At 48.9% G+C, this 24889-nt stretch overlaps 2 protein-coding genes across 2 annotated transcripts; one reads left to right on the forward strand and one right to left on the reverse strand.

The window, feature by feature from the left end:
- Positions 1–1202: 1202 nt before the first annotated feature.
- Positions 1203–13602, forward strand: TCTN1 (tectonic family member 1). The gene is made up of 14 exons (XM_063315949.1): positions 1203–1609; positions 2282–2402; positions 4368–4498; positions 5524–5693; positions 6064–6148; positions 7017–7126; positions 7336–7356; positions 8108–8233; positions 8814–8951; positions 9255–9337; positions 10050–10190; positions 11015–11168; positions 11593–11718; positions 13025–13602. The coding sequence occupies exons 1-14, from the start codon at positions 1300–1302 to the stop codon at positions 13166–13168; spliced, it is 1860 nt and encodes a 619-aa protein (XP_063172019.1). The 5' UTR covers positions 1203–1299; the 3' UTR covers positions 13169–13602.
- A 92-nt stretch (positions 13603–13694) lies between these two features.
- On the reverse strand, positions 13695–17660 carry HVCN1 (hydrogen voltage gated channel 1). The gene is made up of 5 exons (XM_063315948.1): positions 17099–17660; positions 16337–16441; positions 15374–15605; positions 14554–14666; positions 13695–14136 (listed from the first exon to the last, which is right to left on the reverse strand). The coding sequence occupies exons 1-5, from the start codon at positions 17291–17293 to the stop codon at positions 14071–14073; spliced, it is 711 nt and encodes a 236-aa protein (XP_063172018.1). The 5' UTR covers positions 17294–17660; the 3' UTR covers positions 13695–14070.
- Between the last annotated feature and the right edge of the window lie 7229 nt (positions 17661–24889).

Here is a 24889-nt window from a genome sequence, read left to right on the forward strand (position 1 = left end):
ATCTGTAAAATGTGTAAATGTCTGTCATTTAGACAATACCAAAGACTGGTGTGATATCAGAAAGTGGTTTCTCAGATATCTGAGAATTTTCTACTTGGGTTCATTACAGATCAATTCTTGCTTGGGTTAGGAATGAGTCATCAGCTCACTCTGCTGTGGAAAATATTACATTTGCACACAAGCTGTAACTTTTAAAAAAATGTTTTTTTCATTTTGTTCCTGTGCTGTTGGTATTGCTAGCCTTCTTATGACTGTCAAAATAGGTTCTGGTACTCCCTCTGCAGTTCACATGGTGAAACTACAGAGTCAGGAAGATTCGAAACTTCCCCTGGGGATCATGATCGGAAAGTGAACTGTTCGTTTCATTTCATTTTATAATTTAGAAGCCCCTGACTGCACAAATTCTGGACGGCTTACAGTTTTAAAAGCAGGAACAGCAGAGAAACAGCAGTCCAGCCAAAACAATCCATAACTAACAACAAATCCAACTTTAAGCCTGACTTCTCATCCCATCTACCTCCTGCTTGCAGACGAAGGTTATTTTTCTTGGCGTGATGTCTAACGGCATATGAAGGGCACCTTCTGTGGCAGCTGATTTCCCTGGAGAGAAATGAACATCTACATCTGTCCTGAGTGCTTATCCCTCCACATATATAGCCATTCTTGTTTATTCCCACGCAAAGGTTACATGGCCTTTCTGAGCTGCACTCAATAATTGGTTGAATTCGCTAAGCTGCAATGTGGTCTGTTTGTTTGTTTGTGGTGTATTGTCTTGGGTAAACACAACCAATGGTGTTTGAGTAAATAAACTATGGTTAAGCACATAATGGCTTCGCCTTTTGAGTGAACAGTCCCTGTATTGTGAATGGTCATTATCTGTGGGTGGGTATCTCTGCCTGCACCTCCTCATCTTTGTTGAATCCTTTTACGCTGCAATCTGCAGTAAAGCTGGTATTAAGTCACTCGAATTAGCTGGGTTCCCACCACACCCTAAGATGCAAAGCAAACCCAAAGTAACCACAATGAGCTGTGGGGACTGGGCCGAAACCAGGCACCCTGGAGTGGAGGTTAAACTACAAGTCCCAGAATTCCCAACAAGAAAAAGAGGCCACTGGGAGGGGCTACAGCGCTAAGCCGTTACCTGGCAACGGTTTTCCGGCATGCTCTGAGCGCAGCAAGGCAGTTCCGCCCATCGCCTCCAGGAGCGTGGGCAGGCTCCTAGCGTGCCTGCGCCGTCTCCATGGTTACCCGCGCTGGGCGTCCCACTGCGGCCTAGGCCGCCGCGGCCAAGCGGACTGGATGGGGCGCCGAGGCCGGCCGCCGTCGCCGCTCCTCCTGGGGCGGTTCGCTTTCTTTCTCTTGCTGCTGCCAGGGGTTTGCCCATCCACGGCCGTGCCGACCAGCGAAGCCCCTTCGAAGCCGGCGACCACTGGAAGCGAAGCCACCGCTGCGGGGCCGACAACAGAGCGCCGTCCTCTTTCGACCCCCGGCTCCGTAGACTTCAGCGAGGCGACCTCGACGGCGGGCACCGTCGAGGCATCCAGCCCGCATCTCACGGCTCCCCGAACGCCTCCTCATGTCGGCCCGTGGCCGGCGCCCGTGACCGACGGTGGGTCGCAGGCGGGGAAGCAGGCTGGAGGACGGCTGTTGCGACCGAGCGGAGCCTCCATTGACAGGAGCAATGTGTCGGAGTTCCGGGCCAGACTCTTCCAGCAGAAGGGCGAGAGAAGCTGTCGTGGGGGGTGGGCTGGACACGTCTGGGAGTCCACTCCATGCGGGTGGCACGCCAGAGATCACTGCACTACAGCTCCCAGCATCCCGCGCCATGGGCCGTGCTCCCTAAGGATCCTGGGAGTTGTAGGTCCTTGGCATCTGGCGCACTACCAATGGCTTACCTCTGACTACCTGAGCTGCTTCTTGGAGGCATCTAGCCGGCTGTGGTGGGGGGGAGGGGGGAGGGGGGAGGGGGGAGGGAGAGGGCCGAAATTACCCGCAGAGCGGCCCTCACCTTTGCACCGATTTCAATGGTTTTTCTCCTTGGGAAAATCCAAATGTATAGGAATGCAGAACACTAGTGTTAAAATAAGTGTGTGGCTATAAGAAAGGAAACTTGATCTGAAATTCCTTTGGTTTAATTGCTCTGAATGCGATAGTTCATGCAAAATGATGTTTGGAGTCGCTGGGAACTGGGCAGCATATACGTATAATAAATTATTGTTAGTAGTAGTGGTAGTATTAAGTCTTACCATTCATTGTCATTGTTGTCAAATCTGGTTTTCAGTGGCTACGCTGTGCGTCTGTGACCTCCTGGAGGATCAGTGTGATGTAAACTGTTGTTGCGATCCTGCTTGCACAGCTGCGGATTTCAGCGTCTTTACTGCATGTTCGGTCCCCGTTGTCACGTAGGTGTTCCGCAGATATTTGTAGCTTGAAGCGAAGGTGCATTTAGATGTTTCCGCAAAGACCTCTGATGCACTCTGTTTGGACCTGCCATGTCAGAATAGCAAACTGATGATGCAGTCTCAAAGCAATGTCTCTTGAGATTAAAAAAATATATATTAATAGAATGAAAATAGGATCTGGTTCAAATAAGCAGCTTTTGAAGTGGCACAATCTCCTCATAAAATAGTGCCAGTGCAGTCTATATAGACTGGAGGTATTTCTCTAAAAGCTTTACCAGGTTGCAGTGTCCATGAAGGGAAAGAACCGTGCACTGGGGAGAAAGCTTTTCTTAATGTGCAAGGCTTGCTTGCGGAGAGAATTTTAATGGAGTTTCTTTTGAGAAGCAATTGCTATGAGTGTATTCTGAGGAGCTACAATCCCGGGAGAACCAAAAGCCGCATGTGTGAATTTTAAATTCCAAATCCACAAAGACAAATTATTTCTTAAGCCCGCTGAAATATTGCAAAATATTTGTAAGCCTCTGATTCTCCAAGAACTTTTCATTAAAGTTTGGAAAAGTGTAGCTGATATTACAGTTGTATTGACAAGGTAACATTACTAAATTATTATTATTATTAGTCACTCATGCAGACAGTTCTTAATGAGTTACAGAGGTGATGATTTGTAACAGGAGCTTTCCCAACATTTTCAGACAAAAGTAACCAGCAAGCGATCACTTTCCAAAAGCAAACAGAATTAGTCTTATTTCCTTACCATTCAGATTGTTTTTCGTTTGGGTACCAGGAATTGTTTGTACAGTAGATCCAAAAATACACTGCAGTTAAGTATGCAGCAGAATTCTATCAGATGAGAACTGTGCAAATTAAATAGGGCCAAATATGCAGAACATGAGCTAAAATGTTTTGCATTTGCTAAATTCTTCATGAGCGCTTTCCATAACGGAATTGTCACTTCCTTGCATTTCTGTGCCCAATTTAATGTCCCTGAATTAAAAAACAGTGTTGGTAGAGTATTTTCCTATTTCTCCCTACAGGAGCAATACCTCTGTAGCTACTGAGATTTTTTTAGGGGTGCATTTATGAATACTGTGTGCACTATTAATAGCCCATTACAATCCTCCTCCTGTTTTATTAATTGTTACTTGTTACGTATGCTGTTTCCTTTGGCATTCTTTCTTTGGCAGCCTGAGCACTCTCCTTTCCTTTCCACAGCTTCTTTTACCTCTGGTGTTGTTGGGCATTGTGAATTTGACAATCAAATTAAACCTTTGTGGAATAGCAGTGTTCTACTTGAATGCCAAGAAAGCCAGCGAGTTTCCTGTTGCAGCCTCCTGGCACAGAATTTGCAGGCTTTTCCACAGACCGCCCCCACTTCATAGGGCCGTTCAGAATCACAGTATGAATGCTTGGGACAAAGGGCTCCAGTTATCCAACTGCTTCCTTTTCCCCGCACAACACCTCAGCGTGTCTCCTTGCAGAAAAATCTCCTCGGCAATTTTGAAACATGAATTGTGCCACCCCAGGGATTAATGCTGGCTCTGGTTTGCCCCCAGTGCCAGTTACCACCTACATTCAGGTATTTTGAGGACTGTTAGATATAGCAGAGTTAAAGCTGACTGTTAGATGAATTTTCACCTACAAAATGAAGTATCACCTTGCCAGTAGAGAGGAACAGGCTGCACGCTCGCCTAGTTTTGTGCCGACTTTCCAGAAGATGTGGCTTAACCCTTGACCCCTTTCTTTACACTGCCTAACCTGTTTTTCAAAGCCATTTGCACTACTGACGGTGTGCACTACCTGGGTGATCTAATTCCAGAGGGTTGTTTTATAATTTATGTGCCTTGTTTATGTGCCTTGTCTTGACAACCATTTTTTTCCAATGGGTTTTTGTTCCTCCACGTGGGGGAAAAAAGGAATTCCTGCCTGTAAAAAGGCTGAATGTTTAAAAGCTTCTCTTTTCTCCAGAGGTGACAGTCATTTCTGCAGGCAACAAGAAGCCCTCTATTCCATAGACCAATCAGTGCAGCCCCCAGAAAGGATATTTCAGCTAGTCGATAAAGTCAGTCCCACTGTGTTCTGCCTTCAGACCACGAACTGTAAGTAGAACAGTGAAGCCTCGTGGCTGGCGATGGCGGGGAGAGGTCTGGGCATTGTGGGTAGGCACAGAGGGCACTCTCAGGATATGCAAACTGATAAGATAGGATAGTACTTGAGGGTGGTTTTCAACAGTGTTCGAAAGAACAGAGTCACTTGTTTAGAGGGGTGGCCACATGAACTAGGCGAATAAAAAAAACGTTTCATTGGAATGAAACGTCCAAGACTTGCAACATAAATACTAATCAGGCATCGTCTGTCCCGTCCTGAAGCCTTGAGCTACGCCAAAAGGCGAGGCGTAATCGTTTCAATGCATTTCCTGTGGTTTCTGCAGAGAGCCGTCGTGTGTGGCAATTGTTCGGGCAAGGAGTAGCAAGACCCAGCTTCAAGGCCGTTCTCAGCCAGAGAAACTTCCTCAGTGACTTTGGGCCAGTCTCTAATTCTCCACCCAATGCATTTCAGAGTTGTTGTGGGGAGTGGAATTGGAGGTTGGGTCGCTGTGTGTACAGCTTTTCCCTCCTGGATGGAAGCTGTCAATCGAATGAATGAATCCATTTCTTGGGAGGTTGTTATTCCACTTCTGCAGGTGTTCCCTGGAACATAAAATCTGCCCTTAGCTATCTATACCTAGACAACGCCAAACGAGAACACGTGCCTTGTGATGTCACGATGCAAGCCCGGCCTTTCGTACTTGCATCGGAACGTTGCGCACAAGTGTGTGAATTTGCACCACAGTGTCACAACGTGTCCCATCGCTTGCCCTCCTGTTCAGATACACTTGCCTGTGAACCTGTCCCCCCCCCAAGGGTTGTCCTTGCCAACAGGGGCATCCTTCTTCCTCCAGCGTGAGTTCGGTGGCTATCCACGCTTGCTGCTGGAAGGATCTACGCCTTGTTCTTGATCGGCTATCAGCGTTTTCCCGTAGGATCTCAACACAGGAATTGCTCAGGACCTGCAGTAGACATTTAGTTCCGAAATGCTGCAGTGGGTTGTGACGTGCTAAACTTCTGCACATGCTTTTTTGCAGATAAAGCTGGCCTGTCCTTCCAAGCTCCAGAAATACCCACTCTGCAAAGTTTTGATAGGTTGCTTCAGGAATTTGACAGGGGTGCCTTTGCTACTGGAAATGACCCCATGCTGGAAGCTGAATCAGAGACCCAGCGTGAGGCTAACACAGACGACAGCAGCGGATACAGAGTAAAGAGACCCTCTTGCGCATTCTCTCCCGTTTTCTAGAAGCCACATTAATCTTTGTATATGGGACAAATATAGTGCCATTAGAGCAGTGTTTCTCAACCTTGGCCATTTTAAGGTGTGTGGACTTCAACTCCCAGAATTCCTCAGTCAGCCATGCTGGCTGGGGAATTCTGGGAGTTGAAGTCCACACACCTTAAAATGGCCAAGGTTGAGAAACACTGTGTTAGATGTTTGCCTAAGCAGCTTCCCACAGCCGGATACTCTCCGGGCACCTGGTTGGAGAAGGCTGATTAAAAGCCTCCCGGTGATGAAGGGTGACTGCGTGCCTTCCTACTGGTAGAAAACGAAGCTTGTGTTTCTCTGTTGGCAGTTTAAGGATCTCATCCAGACATCCGATGGCTTTCTGAGGCTGCCTGCTCCGCTTTTTTCCCAATGTGCTCACGGTAACCCTGCAGGTCAGAGAACACGCTCTTCCTTCTGGAGCGACTCCTGTGTTGTAGTTTGGGGAAGGGGACTCTGAACAACGTCCCATTTTGTTCTGATCTTCAAGACGACGGTGTCTGTCACAGCAGGTGCCACTCCATCAGTCATCTCTCTTTGCTGAAAGAAACCCAACAGGGCTGCTCCTCTAAAGGGTTTGGCTTGGCTTCATAATTTTTAGGAGGACGTATGTTTCTGAGACTTCAAGGCCAGTTCTGTACAAGCTTTGAAACAGGATCCTGGATCTCTAGAGTCTTACTGGATGTGGATAAAACACAAACATGGGAAGGAAGAGAGAGAGGGAGAGGCGATGGGGACTTAGATTTGTGTGTTCTTCTGCACAACGCTTCTACACACAAGTGTTGTGTGTAGAAGATCCTAGGTTTGATTAACCACACCTGCATGTCATCTCTGGCTCAAGCCCTGGAGTGCAGTTGCCATCCAGTTAGAGTATCCTCCTTGCAAGTCCAGCAAGCATCGTCCTCAGCTAGATGGGGCTGTATTCTGATACCAGGGAGGGAAGTTTTGATGAGACAATCCTAAACAAGGCTTCTTATATCGCACATTTGCAATCTGGATTTATCTGAGCTTCCTTGGCACCCCAAGGCCAAAAGGTAGAACATCTAAGTAAAAAAAAAAAAGATGGGGGCATATTCTGTATGTCCAATAATTTCAGACACACGGATGTCATGTTCAGAGTGTTCTAGAAAGGGCTGCTTGTTGCAGCATAGCCCAGTCCAAACCATACGTTCCAGGGTTTTTAAATTCAGCCCCTAAAATGGATGGCTGCACTTGCCAAACTGAAGATTTCCTTCTGAGCCCCGTACTTTCTGCTTTCTCCAGGCTTCTTAATGAACCAGGCTGAGAAGTGCAACACAGTGGTCGAGATGGATGAATGCACCAGCTTTCCTGAACTCAGCATGCAGTTCTACACCAATTTTAGCATTTTGGTGGTAAGCGCTTGTTTCGGGAGCTGTCAGAACACACAAAGCAAATTGACGGGTGGGGCATGAAGTCAGAACTGGTTTGTTTTTCATTCAGAACGAAATGAGTTTTCTGGCATGAATGCCAGGAGGTTAGGATAAGGCTGAACAGCTTGTCATTTGTACAATACATGGCGATGCTTTGCCTGGCATATGACTTCTTTTTTTATTCCCATTAGGTACCAAATTCAAGGCAAACAGTAAGTTTCACTTTAATTCCCAGTTTCAGCAATTTATGATGTATCTGTAGGCAGGTTGTACTTAATAACACAGTCATCTGCAACTCTTCCACTATAATTAAGAAAGAACAGGGCTGTGATCTCTAGGTTGCTCTTCCAAGCGACATCTCTATTTTAGGGGATGAATTTTGAAACTGTTACAAGGCAAAACTGCTCTTCCTGAAAGCAGGCAGGTGCAGGCAAAAAGATGCATCTGCATGGGTGCATAGGAGAAAGGGATGTATCTGGTATTTCTCTGTTGTTTTTGCTTTCTTGGGGAACATGAAAATTTATTGCACCTGTATATGATCTTGTGTAAGATTTTTCTTACAGGGCATACTGAGTAAAATCTTACCTTAACATTTCACCCATTCCAGAACAGAAATGCTTCCTAAGAGGTTTTTTTTAAGGGGGTATGTCAATTTTTCCTTGGAAAACTGTCAATTACATAGAGGATAAAGGAGAATATGATTTTTTCCCCCAGATAACTTTCCCTGTTCTTTCTTGGGGCTTTCATCTCACTCGTGTGTGTATGTGGCTGGATTTGTGCATTATGCTAAGCCATGTTTAATCATAGTATGAATAAACCACTCCCTATCCCTAAACCACCAACTGTAATGTGTGAATCCTGCCTGTGTGCGCCTGTGCCTGCCTGCACCAGTGAGCTTGTGTAGAAGATAGCTGTCCCCTCAGCTGCCATAAAGATGCTGTTATTGCTTGTTAATCTTTTCAGGTTAATGTCACTATCCAGTCCATCACAATCCAGACACCGGGGGGGCTGCGCACTCGCCTGGCCAATACGGATGTTGTGTTGCTCCCTGAATTAAAGAATCAGTCATGCAGCAACATTGTTCTTGAGGTAGGCAGTATTTTTTTTTTTTTGCCTCAGCATTTCATGCAGGGACCACAGGCTTCTGCACTTAATTCCACAATTCCATTGTTCCTTCATTACCTCAGTTAATACACTGTGCTAAGCCAAGGTTTATGTTAACCATGGATGGTTTATGAATTATCCAGGGTTGGTGGAGCCTAGCAGAAAGCCTAGCAAGATTTTAGAGGCCTGTAGTTTGCTGCATTAACACGGTAGAACTAAAAAATATCACAATACAATATAAAGAAAGGGCATTTTTGTTTTGCTTGATCTGTGGCTCCTGCCCTCTGGAATGTGCCCCCCCCCGACATCTGGCCAGCTTCCATCCTGATGGCATTACAGGAGGCCTTAAAGACTTGGCTTTTCTCCCAGAGCCTAGGGTAGCTGGAATAGCTTGCCAGGTGTCTGATGTGTTTTTCTTTTGCTGACCAGATTCACCATCTTGTTTCATGTTTTCATTCTGATTATAGGTTTGGTTCTTATACTGTGAGCCACCCAGAGTAAATTTGGAGTCGGGTGGCACCTACCGTAAGTCAAATAATTAAAATAAATTACACTTGCTTTTCAGGCAGATTACCTCATCACCTTTACAGAGACGGGTGAAATCGTAGGGGCAACCGTCTCGCTGGTTTTGGGGACAGCCAATACAGCTACCGTTTTTGCGCAGCAGACCTTTGCCATCCATTTCATGCAGGCAACTTCCAAAGTACGTGAATGATTTTTTAAAAAATGTTGACTCTCCCAAAAAGAATTGGAAACTTCACTGGAAGGCAGGTATTTCTGAGAAGGGAGGGGAAAACGTCGAAGTTTCGTATTTAAACTTCCCAGCTCTGATCTTTGTGAGTAGCCGTTTCTCTCCGGCAGGCCATTGAAATAGTAACAGCTACTTCCTAAGGCAGTCCTTAGTATATGAAGGGATGATTGTGTTTGTGGCTTTGTATTCAAAACAAACAACGAAGAGAAAAGTCAGTAAACTTCAAATGTTACGTTCTTCACTTTTTTTTAACAGCAAGGTACTCAGCCTGTTCCTCTCAGCGGAAGCCCAGGTTATGTTGCTGGATTGCCCATAAAGGCTGGATTTAGGTCAAGTGCATATCCTTTTTCTCTAGAAAAGTTGCAGAAGGAGCAGTCCAGGGAAATACCAAAGCAGTGGCAAATACTGTGTTCTGGTTGCTAGATTCATAGTTGGAACAACTCTTGAGGTTCAATGTAAGGCATTTTGCAAAAAAAAAAAAATCATCAGCCTCCCAGTGCATTTTAGTCAGGGCCAACTCCGGGTTCTTTTCCTTCTTCGGAGCTTGTCGCCTCCCTTGCCAGCCCACAGGTTTGCAGGAAGCTGCATCGCGCTGCACACAATTCAAGCTCATCCGGGTTTGGAGAGGACATCCGAATGTGCCAAGGCAGCAGCTGAAAAGGGTGTGGCTGGCCATTTGTTCCAACGTTAGAAACTAGGTGGACGTTTGCGTGGCATTGCTTTGGCATTGAGGGCATCCTTGTCCCCGAGACTGTTCCTCAGGAACTTAATTCAGTCTCTGGAATCTCCAGGTAGATGACCAAGCAGCTGGTGATGCGGGGCCAGGCGCACCCGTCAGGCCAAGGCATGGTTTTGAACTGGTTCCACCCCTTGTTGTACCAGCTCTGCCATAATGTTTGTGAGCTGCAATTTAGGATTTACTGTATTGTGCGAATCCAACCAGTTGGGGCTAATTCAGTTCAGTGCTCCATGATTAAACCACGGCTTAGCGCAATGCGCGAGCCCAGCCGCTGCATCCAGACTCTGTTTTCCTTCACTCGCTGCCTTTACCTCTGGAGTCATCCAGAATTTGAACGAAGGAAGCCAGCTGACCATGATGAAAAGCACCATAGCCCAGGACTGTTTCCGTGTGGAAGGGAGCCGAACCCCAGTATTGTTTGGGTACAACATGATGTCGGGCTGCCAAGTGCGGTAAGGCGTCAGCCGTCTCTTTTTCTGACACGTGGCCTCCCCTCCTTACTTGGATGCTGCAGAAACCCAGAGGCAGCAATGGTTTTCAGGAACACCTTCTAAGTAGCAAGAGGCCCACATCTCTGGAGCTTTGGGGGGTGCGGGTTTGATTTTCTAGCACAGCTTTTCCTGACCTGCTGCCTTCTGGACTACACTTCCCATCACCCCCAGAGCAGCACGGCCAAACTGTGACGGAATGTCCGACAGACCCTGATGAAGGAGTGGGGGGAGGCGTCAGAAAGAGAGTAACTCTGCCTTAATTATGCCAGGTATGAGTTGATCTGTTCTGACAGGTTTTCAAGGTTCTGTTACGTTGCCCTGGGAGCAACAAAGGTTTTTTCAGAAACCCAGGAGGTTCTTCTGTCCTGAGATTGCCAGGTTTGCAGGCCTTGACACAAAGGCCCAGTGGAAGTTGGCAGTCCAGCCGGTCTGGAAGACACACGTTTGAAGACGGACGTGTGTGTTCCCTGCAACAACTATCCCATCCCACGTGGCAGCCAGTCTTTCTGGTCCTGAAGGCCTCAGGAAGTGCCAGGGGTTTTGGGGGGAAGGGGGCTTCTCTGACCACCTCTGCAGGCCACATTGGGGAAGACCCCTCTCTTCTTTCCCCTGCTTATTTCCAAGGCCAGGTTCTCTGCCCTTCAGTGGAGATATTGGTAGCCTCATCCCAGGTAACAGAAGAACACCAGGCAACACAGCCAGTTTAGCTCTTCCACAGGCAGATTAGTGTACATTTATGCAGGCATGCACAACAGGGTGGCTAACCATGATCCTCTCCCCTGAAGAATTACCGACAGCACTGACTGTGCGCTTCTGGCTCCAGAGATCCTGAGGGTGCTGAAGGGCCAAAACTTTCCAGACTGTGTGGCCTCTTTTGGAGATTCCCTGCCTTGGAACGGACTGGACTGGGTCCAAATCTCTTACAATTCCACCAAACTGGTAAGGAGACAACTCTGGCTGACCTCTGCGTGGATTTTTTTTTTACTCCAAAAACCATCCTGGAAGAGAAACACTATCCCAAGACTACTTTGGGATATGTAAGTTATACCTCCTGTATATAAAATTGCAGAACACAGCACAGAAAGATGCTGGGAATTTCCTGATGGTCCAGAAGGGTTTGGGCTCAGCTTTCATTCTTATCAAACAGTTCTCTGCTCTCCCTGCTGACTCACATGCTGCAGGTCCTCCGTTTACGGGCCAAAGCGCAGCAATTGACGCCCTGCAGGCTTCAAGATGCTCAGCCGGGCCAGAGGGGTCCAGCTGCTCTGCGCCATCACGGGGACTGCTGGGGCAGCCAGAAGTCCGGCCGGCTCCCCCTCATCAAAAGCGGGGCCCGTCACTGACAAACCTGTCTCTTTTCCAGACCACCTGCGAAATTCCGGTGTCCTTTGAAATGGAAGTTAAGTGGACTAAATACGGATCCTTGGTGAACCCCCAGGCTAAAATTGAGAGTCTAACCGCGATAACAACAACTGCTGCCTTACCCAAGGTGGGTGGTGATCTTCTGCAACGGGAGGGAGCGGAACGACACTCCGAGTTTTATTTTTCACTTGGTGTGCTCATTCTGAGCTTGCAAGGTACTGTGGGTGTGTGCTAGACACCCACCTCATACAACTGGCTTTCTCTTCTGAAAGAGTAATCTTGGCGCCTTGCAGCATGTTGGAGGCGTTTTGTTCGCTTGTGCTTTGGTCCCGAAAGAGGCAGGAAAACTGGCTTAAGCCTTCCTGTCCTTCAGCTGTTATGAAAGCACTTTATAAAAACCATTTATTCATTTTTACTTAATTTATTTATTCAATTTGTATAGCCACCCATCCCAGACCTGTGACTCTATACATTGAGTCTCACGAAATAGTTCAAAAGTCAGATTTCATAAAACCCTGGAGTCAGTTTGGAGTCTAGAAGAGAAAACAGGAGAAAGCGAATGAGGCCGGGTTAGTATCTGTGGCTCCTGACAATGATTGATGCCAGCAGCCATTGTGGTTTTATAAACCGAGATTTGTGGCTTAGTGCTCTTCGTGAACAGAGTTGGAAGGGGCAATTTAGGCCATCAAAGCTCACCTCCTGCTGGGACAAAAACTTAAAAGCACCCCTGACGATTGGCTGTCTTAATTGGGCTTGACTGCGTTCACGGGTCCTATCATCTGGATGTTTTTTCTAACATTTAGTTGGAGTCTGTTTTCCTGTAACTTAAATCCATTATTCCATGACTAGAGGCCTCCTGTGTAGCATCTTCTCGGGTATCTGAAGAATACATCTTCTAGTCTTCTCTTGTTGAAGCTAAACTTTCTCCATTCATGGGGTTTTGCTTTTTAATCTCCCAATTATCTTCACTGCCCTTCTCTGAATGTTGTCCAGAACGAGGAGTTCAGTGCAGGGAGGTATCACACTATTTCACATCTGGATGCAGCTTAAATTCTGCAGACAGACCGTCTGTGCCTGGAGAAGCCTTCCCTTGGGCAACCTCCCGCTGCTAAACTTGATATCCAGGAGCGAAAGGCTTTCGTGCGGCGCTCCCACAGCAGCTGTTCTCAAGTCCCAACTTCACTCTCTCTTGCTCTTCGTTGTTCCTTGCCCAGATCAGTGATTTTTCAACCTCTGCAACTTGCAGATGCGTGGACTTCAATGCCCAGAATTCCCCAGGCAGCCATGCTGGTTGGGGAATTCTGGCAGTTGAAGTCCACGCATCTTAAAGTTGCAGAGGTTGAAAAATCACTGATCTAGATCATGTTCTAAAGTAAAATGTTTCTTTTGTCTGGGGGGAAGTGGTGGTTTGACTGGGTTTCTTTCTCTCGCAGGTTGATTCAGGAAATGAAAGCATCCTCCAGATATTCAGCTCTGTTTTGTTTGTCGACATCTCTGCCCCCGCACAGCCAGGCTACAAAGCTTGGCCAACCATTGAGGCCAACCTGCCCTTTGATTTCTTCTTTCCTTTCATTTAAAACTACGTGCAGAGTCAGAGGATCCCAGCTTCATTTTTTAAAGCGGGAACTTTTCTTCAAATCTCCACTGAAGTTGAAAACAGATGTGCCTTCCTGCCAGTGTCAACCTCAGGAGGACTCCCAGCTGGGATCAAGGTGGGCTTTGGCAGAGTTTGGTGGACAATCTTGCTGCTGCTGCAAGATTATAAACAAATACGGACAGAGGTGTGGATTCTGCCATGGGCGATCGTGCAAGAGAGCCACGCAGACTGGGAAGGCTTCGAGTGAAATCCAAAGCATTTGGCGGGCCCCAGATTGGGAATGGCAGCCTGCCCCCTCCAGAGCCAAGTATGGCGGGGTCTGCAGGAACTTAAGATGCAACAATTAATGGTGCCAATATGTCAGATGCTCAAAGGGAGCAAGAAGAAAAAAAGCAACCAAAATGTTGAAAGGGGGGTGTTTGGAGAAGGATACTGCCCTTGTATATTAGAAATTCTTCTGGCTATTACAGATTGTAGCTTCTGTGAACTAACGGAGGCTCACCCTCTGAATATCCATTTGGATTTATTACATTATTTCCACTCATCTTTTGAAACTGTACAGCTACGCAAGAAAAGAGTGGAATAATTCATTTTATAGTTTTGGAGCTGTTCTACAACTCTGGGCCTCCAAAAGAGATCTAGGGCAGCCTAGTCCCAGCTGGGTACCCTCCACCCCACCCCCCTGCAAGCATGACTAGGAGGATGGCGGGAGGCAAAGTCCACTATATCTGAAGGGCATCAGCTTCAGAGGAGAGCAGCCGGTGCTGATAAACGTGCCAAGGGATATTCTTACAATGTCACCCTGTAAACATAAAGTAGCTTCTCAGGGCCAGAACTTAATCCACGGGAGAGATTGGCCACCGTAGGTCCAAGCCAGGCATCTTATTTGGACGGGCTGAGTAGTCCATGTTGCCTCAAAAGATTGTTCAGCCTTTCGATTTCCGTCTCCTGTTAAAGAAAAAGAAGTGGGGTAATGTCCTGGTCATTCTGTCCTTGATCCACGTCTTTATCAACACCCCTTCCCATTTTGGGGGACAAAACAGGCAAAGGGAAGCATGAAGGTAGAATTAAGAAGTTCTGAGGGAAGCCCAAGATCAGTTATCTCTTAATTATTGAATAAAAATAATGGCAACTGAATTTCCCACTATCACTATTTGTTTTTTGCCTTTCTTTTGTTCCTGGCTACATTTTATATTTCATGAAAAAACTGAAGGGTTCTGGGCAATTCCAAGAGGCAATGCAATTGCAGCTGTGCCACTAAATTGGAATAAATTTAGCTGCAACCAGCACAGAAGTCCCTGTCATTTCAGCTGCATCCATAGCCAGATCCAGGGTGATCCTCCAGAAGGGAACAAAAAGCCTTACCTTCTCTGCACAGCTGCTTTCCAGCTGCTGGACTTTGACACTAAGCTGCAAATTGGCTTGCTTCAGCTTGGAGATCTGCTGCTCGGAGCGGGTCTTCACTGACAGGATGATTCCTGCAGATGGAGTCGAAGAACAGAGCGTCCACACAACTATCTGCCCTGCCTGAGGGCCACTTAGAAATTTGCATCATGAGATATTTAGAGCAAACACCCTGCTTAGGAAGTCATTACCGAAAAGGGAGCCAAGGGCTGGAATTGTATGAACCCTGCAAAGCCTGGAAGCTAGCTCAAAACCTCCTCCTCCTCCTATCAGCTCTCAAAAAGATTCAGGGGTCTCCCTTAGGGTCAGGATCCTGAAAGGCTATGCATTTAACCAACAGGCTTTGGCAAAGTAGTGAGTGTTGTGTAAGGGCAGCCTTGGCAGACCTGAGAGAAGGAGGGAGCGCAGAAAGAGAGATGTCATGGGGACGAGAACAACCAGGACCAGGTTGTCCAGGGGCTGGGCAGCACTGGCAGAAAGCCTTGGTCTTTAGGTCGGGGAGCCAAAAGCGTAGTGAACCCCAAAAGAGGTAGAGGAGGAAGAAACTGTCCCATTAAAGCAGGGTTCCTCGACCGTGGCCACTCTAAGCTGTGCGGACTTCAAGCTGGCTGGGGTATTCTGGGAGTTGAAGTCCGCACAGCTTAGAGTGGCCACGGTCGAGGAACCCTGCATTAAAGCAGCCCTTTCGATAATTCTTGGACAAGCAGCACGCTATTCTTGAGCACTGAACAGTCCGGTTCCCAAAGGCACCCTGAGAACCTGTCCCGTTTCCGAGACCCACCGTTGATAATCCTGGCCACCCGCCACAGCCTGAGCAGGATCAGCAGCCCGAGAGCCTCGAACTCGTGCTCCCGGAAGAGGACGACGATGTCGAGGACAAAGGAGACGACGACCACGATGGCATCCAAGACTTCAAACTTGTGGTGGAAGAACTCCAGGCGGTAGGCAAAGAGCTTGAAGCTGACCTCCACCAGGAAGAGGGTTAGGATGGAGAGACTCAGGTAGTGGAAGACCTGGGGGCACAGAAGGGGCCGCAGTCAGCGCGAGAGAGCTACAAATGGCGCATCGGCGAGTCTGGGGCGGCACGAGCTATGAGGCCAGAGGAGCCCGTTTGCCCTTTACCATTATTATTATTATTATTATTATTATTATTATACGCACAAGCCTTGTGCAGAAAGGCGCAGTTCGCTGTGTAAGCACGTACAGCATTTCAGCATTTGACCAATCCAAGTTTTGGCGCCGTTATAACTTGGTCTACAGTTCTACAGTTTCTCCTGACTTCACAGAGTTTGTTTTCTGATTCTGCAGGAGGGGGAAAGTACCCATAAAGTACACTTCTCCCAACTGGTGAAAAATTATCTTCAGTTTTGGGTTTCTTAGGTTTCAGCAGATTCATTCAAGCTTATCTTTGCATAAAGGATTAAAACCTCTGAATATGAAATTGGATATGACTCCCACCAAAACTGGAGAGCCAGTCTGGCCTAGCGGTGAAGGCTCCGGGCTAGAAACCAGGAGTCTGTGAGTCCTCATCCTGCCCGAGGCATGAAACCCGGCTGGGTGGCCTTGGGCCAGCCTCTCAGCCCAACCCACCTCACAGGGCTGTTGTTGTGGGGAAAATAGGAGGAGGAAGGAGTATTAGGTATGTTCATCGCCTTGAGTTATTTATAAAAATAATAAAGGCAGGATAGAAAACAAACAACCCCCTGCACAGAGATTCTCCTCCATTCACCACTCCCACATTCACCTTTGGTGCAATCTCATCTTTGTCAGGATGGATGATTTTCAAATCCAAAAGCAATTCCCCAAGGACCAGCACAGCATCCAAGATAACCAGGCAAACAACCAAGATCTAGGATGGAAGGGGAAATCGTTACGAGTAAAAATGATAAAATATTCTTGGAAATCAACCAGCAGATTTTGAGGTCACCTCCCGTATACATCAGCAGTGAATGCAACAGAAGTAGAGCAAATAAGGGCAGGGGAAGGGGAGATCGACTGGGACTATCTCGTTTTAGCATTTCCTGCTGTTTTCTCAAAACAGTCAGTGATGAAAAAACTAACAGTGCTAGTTAAAGCATTGGGCTCCAGGGTGGAAAACCAGGAATAACTCTGTTTAAAGCAAGGTAAGTGTGTACACACAACCATGGAATGACATAATTTACTTACACAATTTACTAAAACCAGGACTGGCTAGGTTCACACAGCTTAGCTACAGCAGAAAGTGATTGATTTGATTTTGGCAAATAAATTGATTGGTTTGGGCAAATAAATCCAATCTGTGATTTGGATACCACTGTTGACGACTTCACAAACTGTGCAAATCCAGCCAACTGAAGATTGTTCAGTGACCCATGGATAAAACAAACTGGAACAACACAGCGTGAGAACTGAGCGATAAAGTTGCGTGCTACATTCACAGGGTTGTCACTGCAGTCTTCTGCTTGCATGATGCAGAACTCTGATAACAGCCCACCATGATGGACACCTGAAGAGTTCCCGTCCATACCTGAAACTTGTGAGACTGGAACAGCTTTCTCATAACATCCCTGAAGGTTGGAAGCCTGGGTGCTGACTCGACTTTAATCGCTGCCTCCGGCGCCTTCCCTTGTCCTTCCTCTTCCTCCTCCCATTTCTTGTAGTCATTGTTCCACTGCTGAGGGTCGTCTCCCACCACTGTGAAATGCTTCAGATACGTCGACATGGTGGTTGCTCAGAAGCACATCACCCCCTTGAGAACAGCTGCGGAAGTAGATCACAAGCCATCCTTGTTAGTAAAGGCACAGCCAGCCACTTCCCTAGGAATACATTCGTAAATTGCCTTTGTAATTTATTTCAGTAGAATTCTCTATCAGAAGAGCGGAACTTGGTTCTCTGTTAGCTTGAGCAACAGTCTCATGACTGTCTTGAATTACAAGTTCAGTCAAGGGCTGTGCTGGCTTGGAGAAATTGGGAATTCTTGTCCAGCACAGCTAGAGGCTGTGGAAACTGGATCACTTGCATGATGGAGGAAACGTTTCCCTGAGCAGTCAATTCTGCACACACACTGTGAAAGGCCATAGGGCCAGACAAGGAAACATCCAGCAAGAGAAATCCCACAATTTCCTTGCAAGCCAACTGGGAAGGCATCCGACCGTTTGGAGGCCCCCAGAAACCTGTTTCTGTGGTTAGCCTTACACGGACTGATTCTCTAGGCCAATCAAATAAATAAGACAAACACTTATTAAAGGGGGATTATATTCTTGATGTTCTCATCTTCTCTTGTTCGTCACTGCCTGTGGTTCTCTGGCAAAACCAGGTTTAATTTGGAAAGAATGAATTTGGCACGTTTTTTGGATCAATATCCTTTTAAAAGCCACTTCCACCACCCCAAAACAATAGAATGAAAGAGTTCTTACACTGAGGTTTAAATTTATGTTGAAGTTGTCACCTCTTACCATTCCATGCCTGGTATTAAAGCATCTTAGGGTGCCCGTGTGTATGTAGACAGTTCTGACTCTCAGTCAAAGCTATTTGATCATGACCAGATATAACTGTATTTAACAGTAGCATGAAATGCAGACTGATTACAGAATATGGTATGTTGTGTCTCCTTAAAGGGGCACACCCACAAAACTCCTCTGTGCTCAATTACAGATCTTGTCCCAAGTTAAAGCTGGACAGGTAAAAAGAGAGAAAGAAAAAGCATCATGGAGCTGGAAGTGATCATTTAGGCTGAGTCCAGATCCCTACTCAAGGCAGAAAACCAAATTTAAGGCACCTCCCCACCAGATAACAGTCCAGGCACTCTTTGAACACATCCCCCCGGAGTCATTGACAGATGGCAGACAACTTTAGTACATCACCACCACCATCCAGCACGAGGAAATTTAGTACTTCCCTAATTCCCTGTTCTACTCTTGGATCCCTTTTCCCACTAGGAACATTCAATGGAACATCAATTTGTTACTGAAAGTGGCTGCCACAGCATGTGATGAAAGCCTGGAAATTCTGTGGCTTAAAAAAAAAGGGGGGGTTAAGAAACCAACCCCTCTCGTGGGTGCTGCAAAGAGAAATAAGATAAGGGGAGCCTTGTAGAGGAAGCAGTGCAAAAACGCTGCCTTAATGCATAGCTTTAAGAGGAGGAGGATTGTGGCATCTCATGACCACGCAGGAAGCCAGCCTTGGTCCTCGGAGCCCCCACGCGGCGTCTTCCCTCTTACCGTTTCTAAGCTGGCTTTCTCCACACACAACGCATCTGACTTCTGTGAAAGCGCCTCGAGCCAAAACCCAAAACCCAGGCCTGCCCTGCTAGAGAAGCATTTGCTTGCTTGTAGGAAGGGCAAAGGAGGGAACAAAATAAGCCCACATTTCCGGTCTGGTTTACTGAGCACAAGACGTTTCTGTTGCAATCCTTTCTACCGATGAACTCGGGGAGGGTGAGCAAGCCCCGGATAGGGGAAAGCCCACCCTGATTAGTCAACAGCTGCCATCAGAACAGCAACCCCTCTGCGTGTTTGTTGTGGGTACAAGCCTTTGCTAGAACTATTTCTCCTTGTCCCTGGCGAAGATGGAATCCTAAGAAGCCTTATGGAAAGCTTTTTCAAAAGGACGACCCACATGGGAGGGGGAAGGACCCCGGCTAAATCCAGCCCAAAGTGCAACCGATTGGTTGTAGTGGGATCAAAGTGGATGCGGGCCAAGAGAACTAGTTGGCACAGATGGCTGTTCTGTTTACGGTACCCTACTGGTCAAATAAATACCAGTAAATACCGGTTTATGGCACTGTGTGTAAATAGCTTCCAGGTTATTTCAAGAACAGGGTTACATCGCTATGCAAGATCTCTAGCCTAATCCAGATCAGGAATTACAGCCTCCTTATCTATTCGCTTCGCTGCCTGGAAGGGGCTACAGTGAATGTCGTCTAGCGGCACACATCCTCGCTTCCCTTTAGGGGTGGGGGAAGATGACAAGCCTCACAGAAGGAGCAAGGAATGCTCTTGAAATGCTCAAGGTTATTGCAAAACCGTAGCGTGCTTTAAGAGCATTTGTCCTCATTGCTCGCATTCTATTTTTAAGCATTAAGAAATGCGTCAATATTTCCCCCACAACAAATCGGGGTCACCATTGCAAATACTTCGCTCTTGTTTCGTATAATGCCCCCAGCTACTCCCCCTCCCATCATCCTGAACTCGAGCACACTGGCTAAACTGATGGGTGGACACCGGTTTAGGGCAAGCTTACACAATCCACAATCCTGTTGAACAATTTATAGTAACAGCTGTGTAAAAGAGAAAGCAATCCAGAGTTCAGCCACAAAAATCAGGAATTTATAGAAGCCAGCTTTTAAAACATACACTTCGGAGGAGAAAAGCAGTACAGCAGGTCCCAGGTTTAGGAATGCCCCAGTTTACAGACGACTCCCAGTGAAGAACGGACTGCCATAAAAACTATATTAAAAATTTGCGTTCAGAACAATGTTTTGGGTTAAATACACAAAGCTACTTTGTGTATTATTAAGTTTAAGGTGTTTTAGTGTAATTGGAAATGTTTCTTAAATGTTTTATATGCATAGAAAGGTAAAATATATCCTATATACTAACATGTGGCTAACCGATGCTAAATAACCGTTCCGACTTACCTACAAATTCAAGTTAAGGACAGACGTAGGAACGGAACTCGGTCTTAAACTGGGGACCGGCTGTACCTGTTTCTTGACTAAGCCCAAAGTGGTTGGGTTCAAGTACCGCACTAAGCCAGGAACCGTGGATTACAAACATCAGTGGCTCGGCTGACAGCTTGTGCTTAACTCAGAGTAAAGTGTTGCAGCGTTGTCTGTCCCAGGAATAGGAATCTCCAATTAGTGCTCTAAGCCCCACTGAAGGAGAGGCATTTGGGGTTGGGGACAGTCGAGGCACAACAGACACGGTCCTTCTGGGCATTACAAAGCTCCCGTTTTGGTCCGCTTGTTTTTCTTGGAAAGCCATAGCATTACCACCACCCAGCCCCTGAAGAAGTACCCTTTCCAGGCATAGAACGATGAATGTTTCATCTGTCCCACGTCAAGAAAACCCAGACTTCGCTTTCAAGAAAGACTCTTGTGCCACTATCTGGCAAACCAAACCAGCTGACTGTTGCGGACATCATGGCATCCCACAAACCATTTCTCAGCCATCTTTCTAGTCACCTGGGAAGAGGGGCAGAACTGCTCTGCTCTCGCAGCACCGCGGGGGGCAGCCCGAGAGAGGCAGTGATCTGGCTGATATTCCAGGCCGCCCCAGGGTTTCTTTCACCATGATTTGCCGAAGAAGCCACAATTGGCTGTAAAAGCCAAGCAAACTGTGGTCTAGTGCAACGTATGCTCCCTCCCAGCCACTGAGTTATTTAGGGCATCCTGTGCTGCCTTCCCAGCCTGGCACCCTCAGCTTCCAGAATTCCCCGATTTTGGACTTTGAGCCAAACACCAGGAGGCACCTTCCCTTTCTTGTAAGTCAGCATCTTAATTTTGCTGACCAACCTTGGTCTCTCTTCATCCTGTTCACTCCAAAACACCCAGGAAACTCACTGAAGCTTGTAGAAAAGTCTTCTTAGTTAAATATTCTCCCTCTTCCACGGAAACTGATACAAGGGATTTATTTTCCTTTCTTGCAGTCCCTCTGGTCCTCCTTCATGAAGACCTTTAGGTCGTCACAACTTTATGATCTAGAATCCCTCTGGTCCTCCTTCACAACTTTAGGATCCAGAAGACCACCCCTCTCAGCAACCTTCCCCACCTACAGTTTTGGGAAGGGGCCTCTTGCTTGCCCTCAAAACTCTGCCCCCACCTTCAGCTGAAGTGTCCCTGGCTTCTTTTGTGCTTTCAGCCATTTGCTGCCCAGATTCCTTTTTTCTTTTTTTGGCCCAACATATGATCGACTCGCTTTATCAAAAGTTGTGCATTGCCAGACATTCCATTTTTGGGCAACACTTTCCCCTCCTTAAATGAAGCCTTGTCAACTCCATTGTTCTGCTAACATCCTGTTGAACTTCATTTACATTCGTATCTTTAAATAAGGAATCACCCAGCTTCTAAATTCTCCACCCTTCAACTTCTTTTCTTTTTTTAGTGAAAAGCCCTTCCTTCTACGATTAAAAGCTCAACCATTTTATTATTTATTACTATTGAAAAAAAAGAAGTTCCTCTTTCTATAATTTGAAAAACAAATGCTTAGGGCATTTTCCTCTCTCGGGGTGTGTCATTTTATACCGCTCAGCCACTGCACTTAACATGGCTTGAGAACACTCGTGTCTGTAAGAAGTCCTGGGTAACATTGCTAGAGGCACCCATGCCGTCTGTTTGGCTTGGGATTAGCCAAAGCCATGGTTATTAAACCATGTTTCTTACTTAGAGGCTTGTATGGAATTGGTGCAAGACGTTATCACTGAATAAGCCATAACTTGCTGGAATAACACCACATACTGTCATAAACCATGACTCCCAAACTAGAATGGCTGGACTTGAACAACCCCTAACCCCGCTGAGTTTTAATAAGCCAAGCCACCATGAGGAAAAACAATCCACACGGAGCAATACCAGTATAAATACTTTTCCTGTGGCTTTGCCCTTCTCTTTTTCCAGAGTACAAATATAAGGGGTTAGGGCGCATATAAGGGGTTAGGAAGGCTGAGTCAAGTCAGCGGAATTCACCTGTAATTCTCTGAACAAAGCCCAGCTGGCTGGATTCCTTCAAAACCACAAAGACTAGAGCTTCGCAACCACAGCAACTTTAAGGTGTGTGGACTTCAACTCCCAGAATTTTGGAAGTTGAAGTCCACACATTTTAAAGTTGCTGAGGTTGAGAAATACTGGATTAAACAAAACACACTAAGTTATGGGTTAGGGCAATGGGTGACCTCAACTCGAAACGAAACCAACTACGTTATGGGTTAGGGTGTTCCCTCAACTGAAGCAAAATTCCCAAGTGAAATGGAACAGGTCAGTTGTGAGCAGGGAGGAGGAAGGACCCCATTCTAGAAGCCCACTCTTTGCACACCAAGCCCCTTGAGGCTTGTTTCAGGACAGGCACACTCAAGACAGCTGGCCAGCTTGGGCACCCTGGACCTAATGCGGGCCACCAGCAACCCTTGACTAAAGAGGCCAAGAGAAATCGCCTGCAGCCCTATCCACTTCCTAACACGAGGCTCCCTGGAGCAAGCTTCCGAAGAGGAAAGGCTTGGTGACCTGGTTCCCTCCTCAACCACCGTTTGTTGGATCAATCGCAACGGGCCGGGCTAGGCTAGGCCCACCACCACGGTGCACGAACCCCACCGGCTGGATTCACACAGGCAAGCCAACCGCCTTAGGATTTAGACCACGGTTAGGTCCCAAGCAGCATCTGAGGATGCAATGGCGAAATGGCCCAGGTTGTTTTAAAGGCTGCTTTTAACCCTCCAAGCAAGTTCGCCCAGAGGGCAGAAGCAGCGCGCCCTCTCCCCACCGGCCAGCGGGCGTTCCTCGCGCTCAGCCGACTCCGAGGGGGAGGACAGGCGGGGAAGACGACGCCGAGACGCCCCCGACTGGGGAGGGGCCGCAGCGTCATCCCGGGACGGCCTGGAGGGGGAGGGGGCCGAGGCTGCGCTCCCCACCCCGTCCGGGCAGGGGCCGCTCAGGCGCCTCGGGGGGGACGGAGGGCGCGGCTCGCTTTTCAGGACTGCCCCCCCCGCCTCCCGTGCTGGCGGCGGCGAGGGAGCCCGGGGATCAGCCCGCGAGCCCCTTCCCTGCACGCGCGGGAGGGCCACGCAGCGGGGGAAGCGGCGCCGAAGGGTCCCCGCCGCCCGCCCGCCCGCCTTCCCCGCTCTCGGGGCCCTCGCTCTGTCTCCCCCGCCCCGGCGAAGGGCGGGCCGGCGCGGCTCCCAGCGCCCCCCTCCCCGCGGACGCCCGTCCCGTACCGTGCGGGGCACGATCCGCCCGAACGGCCCGCGCGAGGCTCGGCTGGACGGCGGGCTGCCCTGCGCCTGTGCCCCCGCCCCCCCGCGGCGTTGGGAGGCAGGCGGTCCCCCGCCCCCCCGGAGCGCGGGCCGGGGGGCGCCTCTCCCCCGCCGCCCCGCCCCCTCCTCGTCCCCCGGCGGGCGGGCTCTCGGCCGCGGAGGGAAGGGGCCCCGGCCGGCGGCGCTTCGGGCGCGGGCGGAGGCGGCGGGGCGCCGGGTCCCTCACCGCGCAAACCCTGGCGGGACCGGCCCGGCCATGCCATGCCATGCCGAGCGCGCTCCGGGGCGCGATGCTCGCGGAAGCCGCCCGCCCGGGGCTGGGGAGCCACGCCGGCTCAGCCCGCCCCGCTGCCTGGCCCCCCGCGCCGCCGCCGGGCCCGGGCTCCCCAGCGCCTCCGCCTCCGCCTCCGCCGCGGCGGGCTTGCGCGGCCGGCCCCTTTGGCCCGGCCTGGTGCGCCAAGCCAGGCGGGGGAGAGGTTTGCGGCTCGGCCGACTCCCGGGGAAACGGGCGGCCAGCTCCAGGCAGCGGAGCCGGGTCGGGCCTGGCTTTCCCGTTAGGCTGGCACGCCCTGGTTCTCGAGCCACCCCTGGCCAGCCCAGCGCGGGTCGGGGCGTACGGACGCGTGCCCCGCGACGCCGTACCTTCAGGCCGGCACCTCCAAAGCGGGCGGGGAGCGCCGTTTGGGGAGGAGGTTCAGCGGGTGGCTTAAGCCTCCGCCGGGCTCTTCCCACCCATTTTGACTCAAAACTCCCCCCCTCCAGCTCTAACCCCACCCACGCGTGCTTGCGCTGCACCAGTGGAGGACCGCTAGCTGTGACGGTGTGTTCGTGACCGGCGGCCGTCCGGCAAACCTTCAGCCCCTTCCCCTCCCTACTTTGAATTCCACGCCAAGTCGTCTTAAGTAGTTATACAGATACCCCGGACGCAGCGCATGGCATCGCAAACCAGCCCTCCTGGGCACCCTCCCTAACCAGGGTCTTCTCAACCCACACTGAGGGGCGGAAGGGCAGTGTACCACGGGCTCTGCTGGCTCGAATAGGGGTTTGTGCTCCAGAATCCGTAGCAGTCTGGTTCCCTCTGGTGGAGATCCCCTTTTTGAGTCTAACAGGCAGACGTCCTAAAGAGGACACTAGAGAAGTCCTCTGCCCACCCAACGCTCCCCCCACCCCCCGGCTGGACCTGCGGTGCTGCAGGTGAAGCTGCTTCCGAAAGCGGGCTGGTTCCCCCACTGTGGCCACCTCTTGATCAGAAAGGGGCGTGGCCCTCCCTGCCCTCCCTCAAACATCCAAGACCTGGGAAGACCAAGGAAAATGTCCCAGCCCTTATTGGCCACTTGGCATCTGAAGGGATCCT

The sequence above is a fragment of the Candoia aspera genome, chromosome 15 (genome assembly GCF_035149785.1).
Source record: "Candoia aspera isolate rCanAsp1 chromosome 15, rCanAsp1.hap2, whole genome shotgun sequence".
In the NCBI taxonomy this organism is placed as follows: Eukaryota; Metazoa; Chordata; class Lepidosauria; order Squamata; family Boidae; genus Candoia; species Candoia aspera.

Excerpts from the sequence above, each read along its gene's own strand:
- TCTN1 (XM_063315949.1), top strand. The coding sequence starts at position 1,300 with ATGGGGCGCCGAGGCCGGCCGCCGTCGCCGCTCCTCCTGGGGCGGTTC. Across the intron at positions 5,694-6,063 it reads ACGACAGCAGCGGATACAGA|TTTAAGGATCTCATCCAGAC; the intron begins GTAAAGAGACCC and ends CTCTGTTGGCAG. Across the intron at positions 8,234-8,813 it reads GCAGCAACATTGTTCTTGAG|GCAGATTACCTCATCACCTT; the intron begins GTAGGCAGTATT and ends CTTGCTTTTCAG.
- HVCN1 (XM_063315948.1), bottom strand. The coding sequence starts at position 17,293 with ATGTCGACGTATCTGAAGCATTTCACAGTGGTGGGAGACGACCCTCAG. Across the intron at positions 14,667-15,373 it reads GGTGGCCAGGATTATCAACG|GAATCATCCTGTCAGTGAAG; the intron begins GTGGGTCTCGGA and ends CTCCATCTGCAG. Across the intron at positions 14,137-14,553 it reads AAAGCAGCTGTGCAGAGAAG|GAGACGGAAATCGAAAGGCT; the intron begins GTAAGGCTTTTT and ends TTTCTTTAACAG.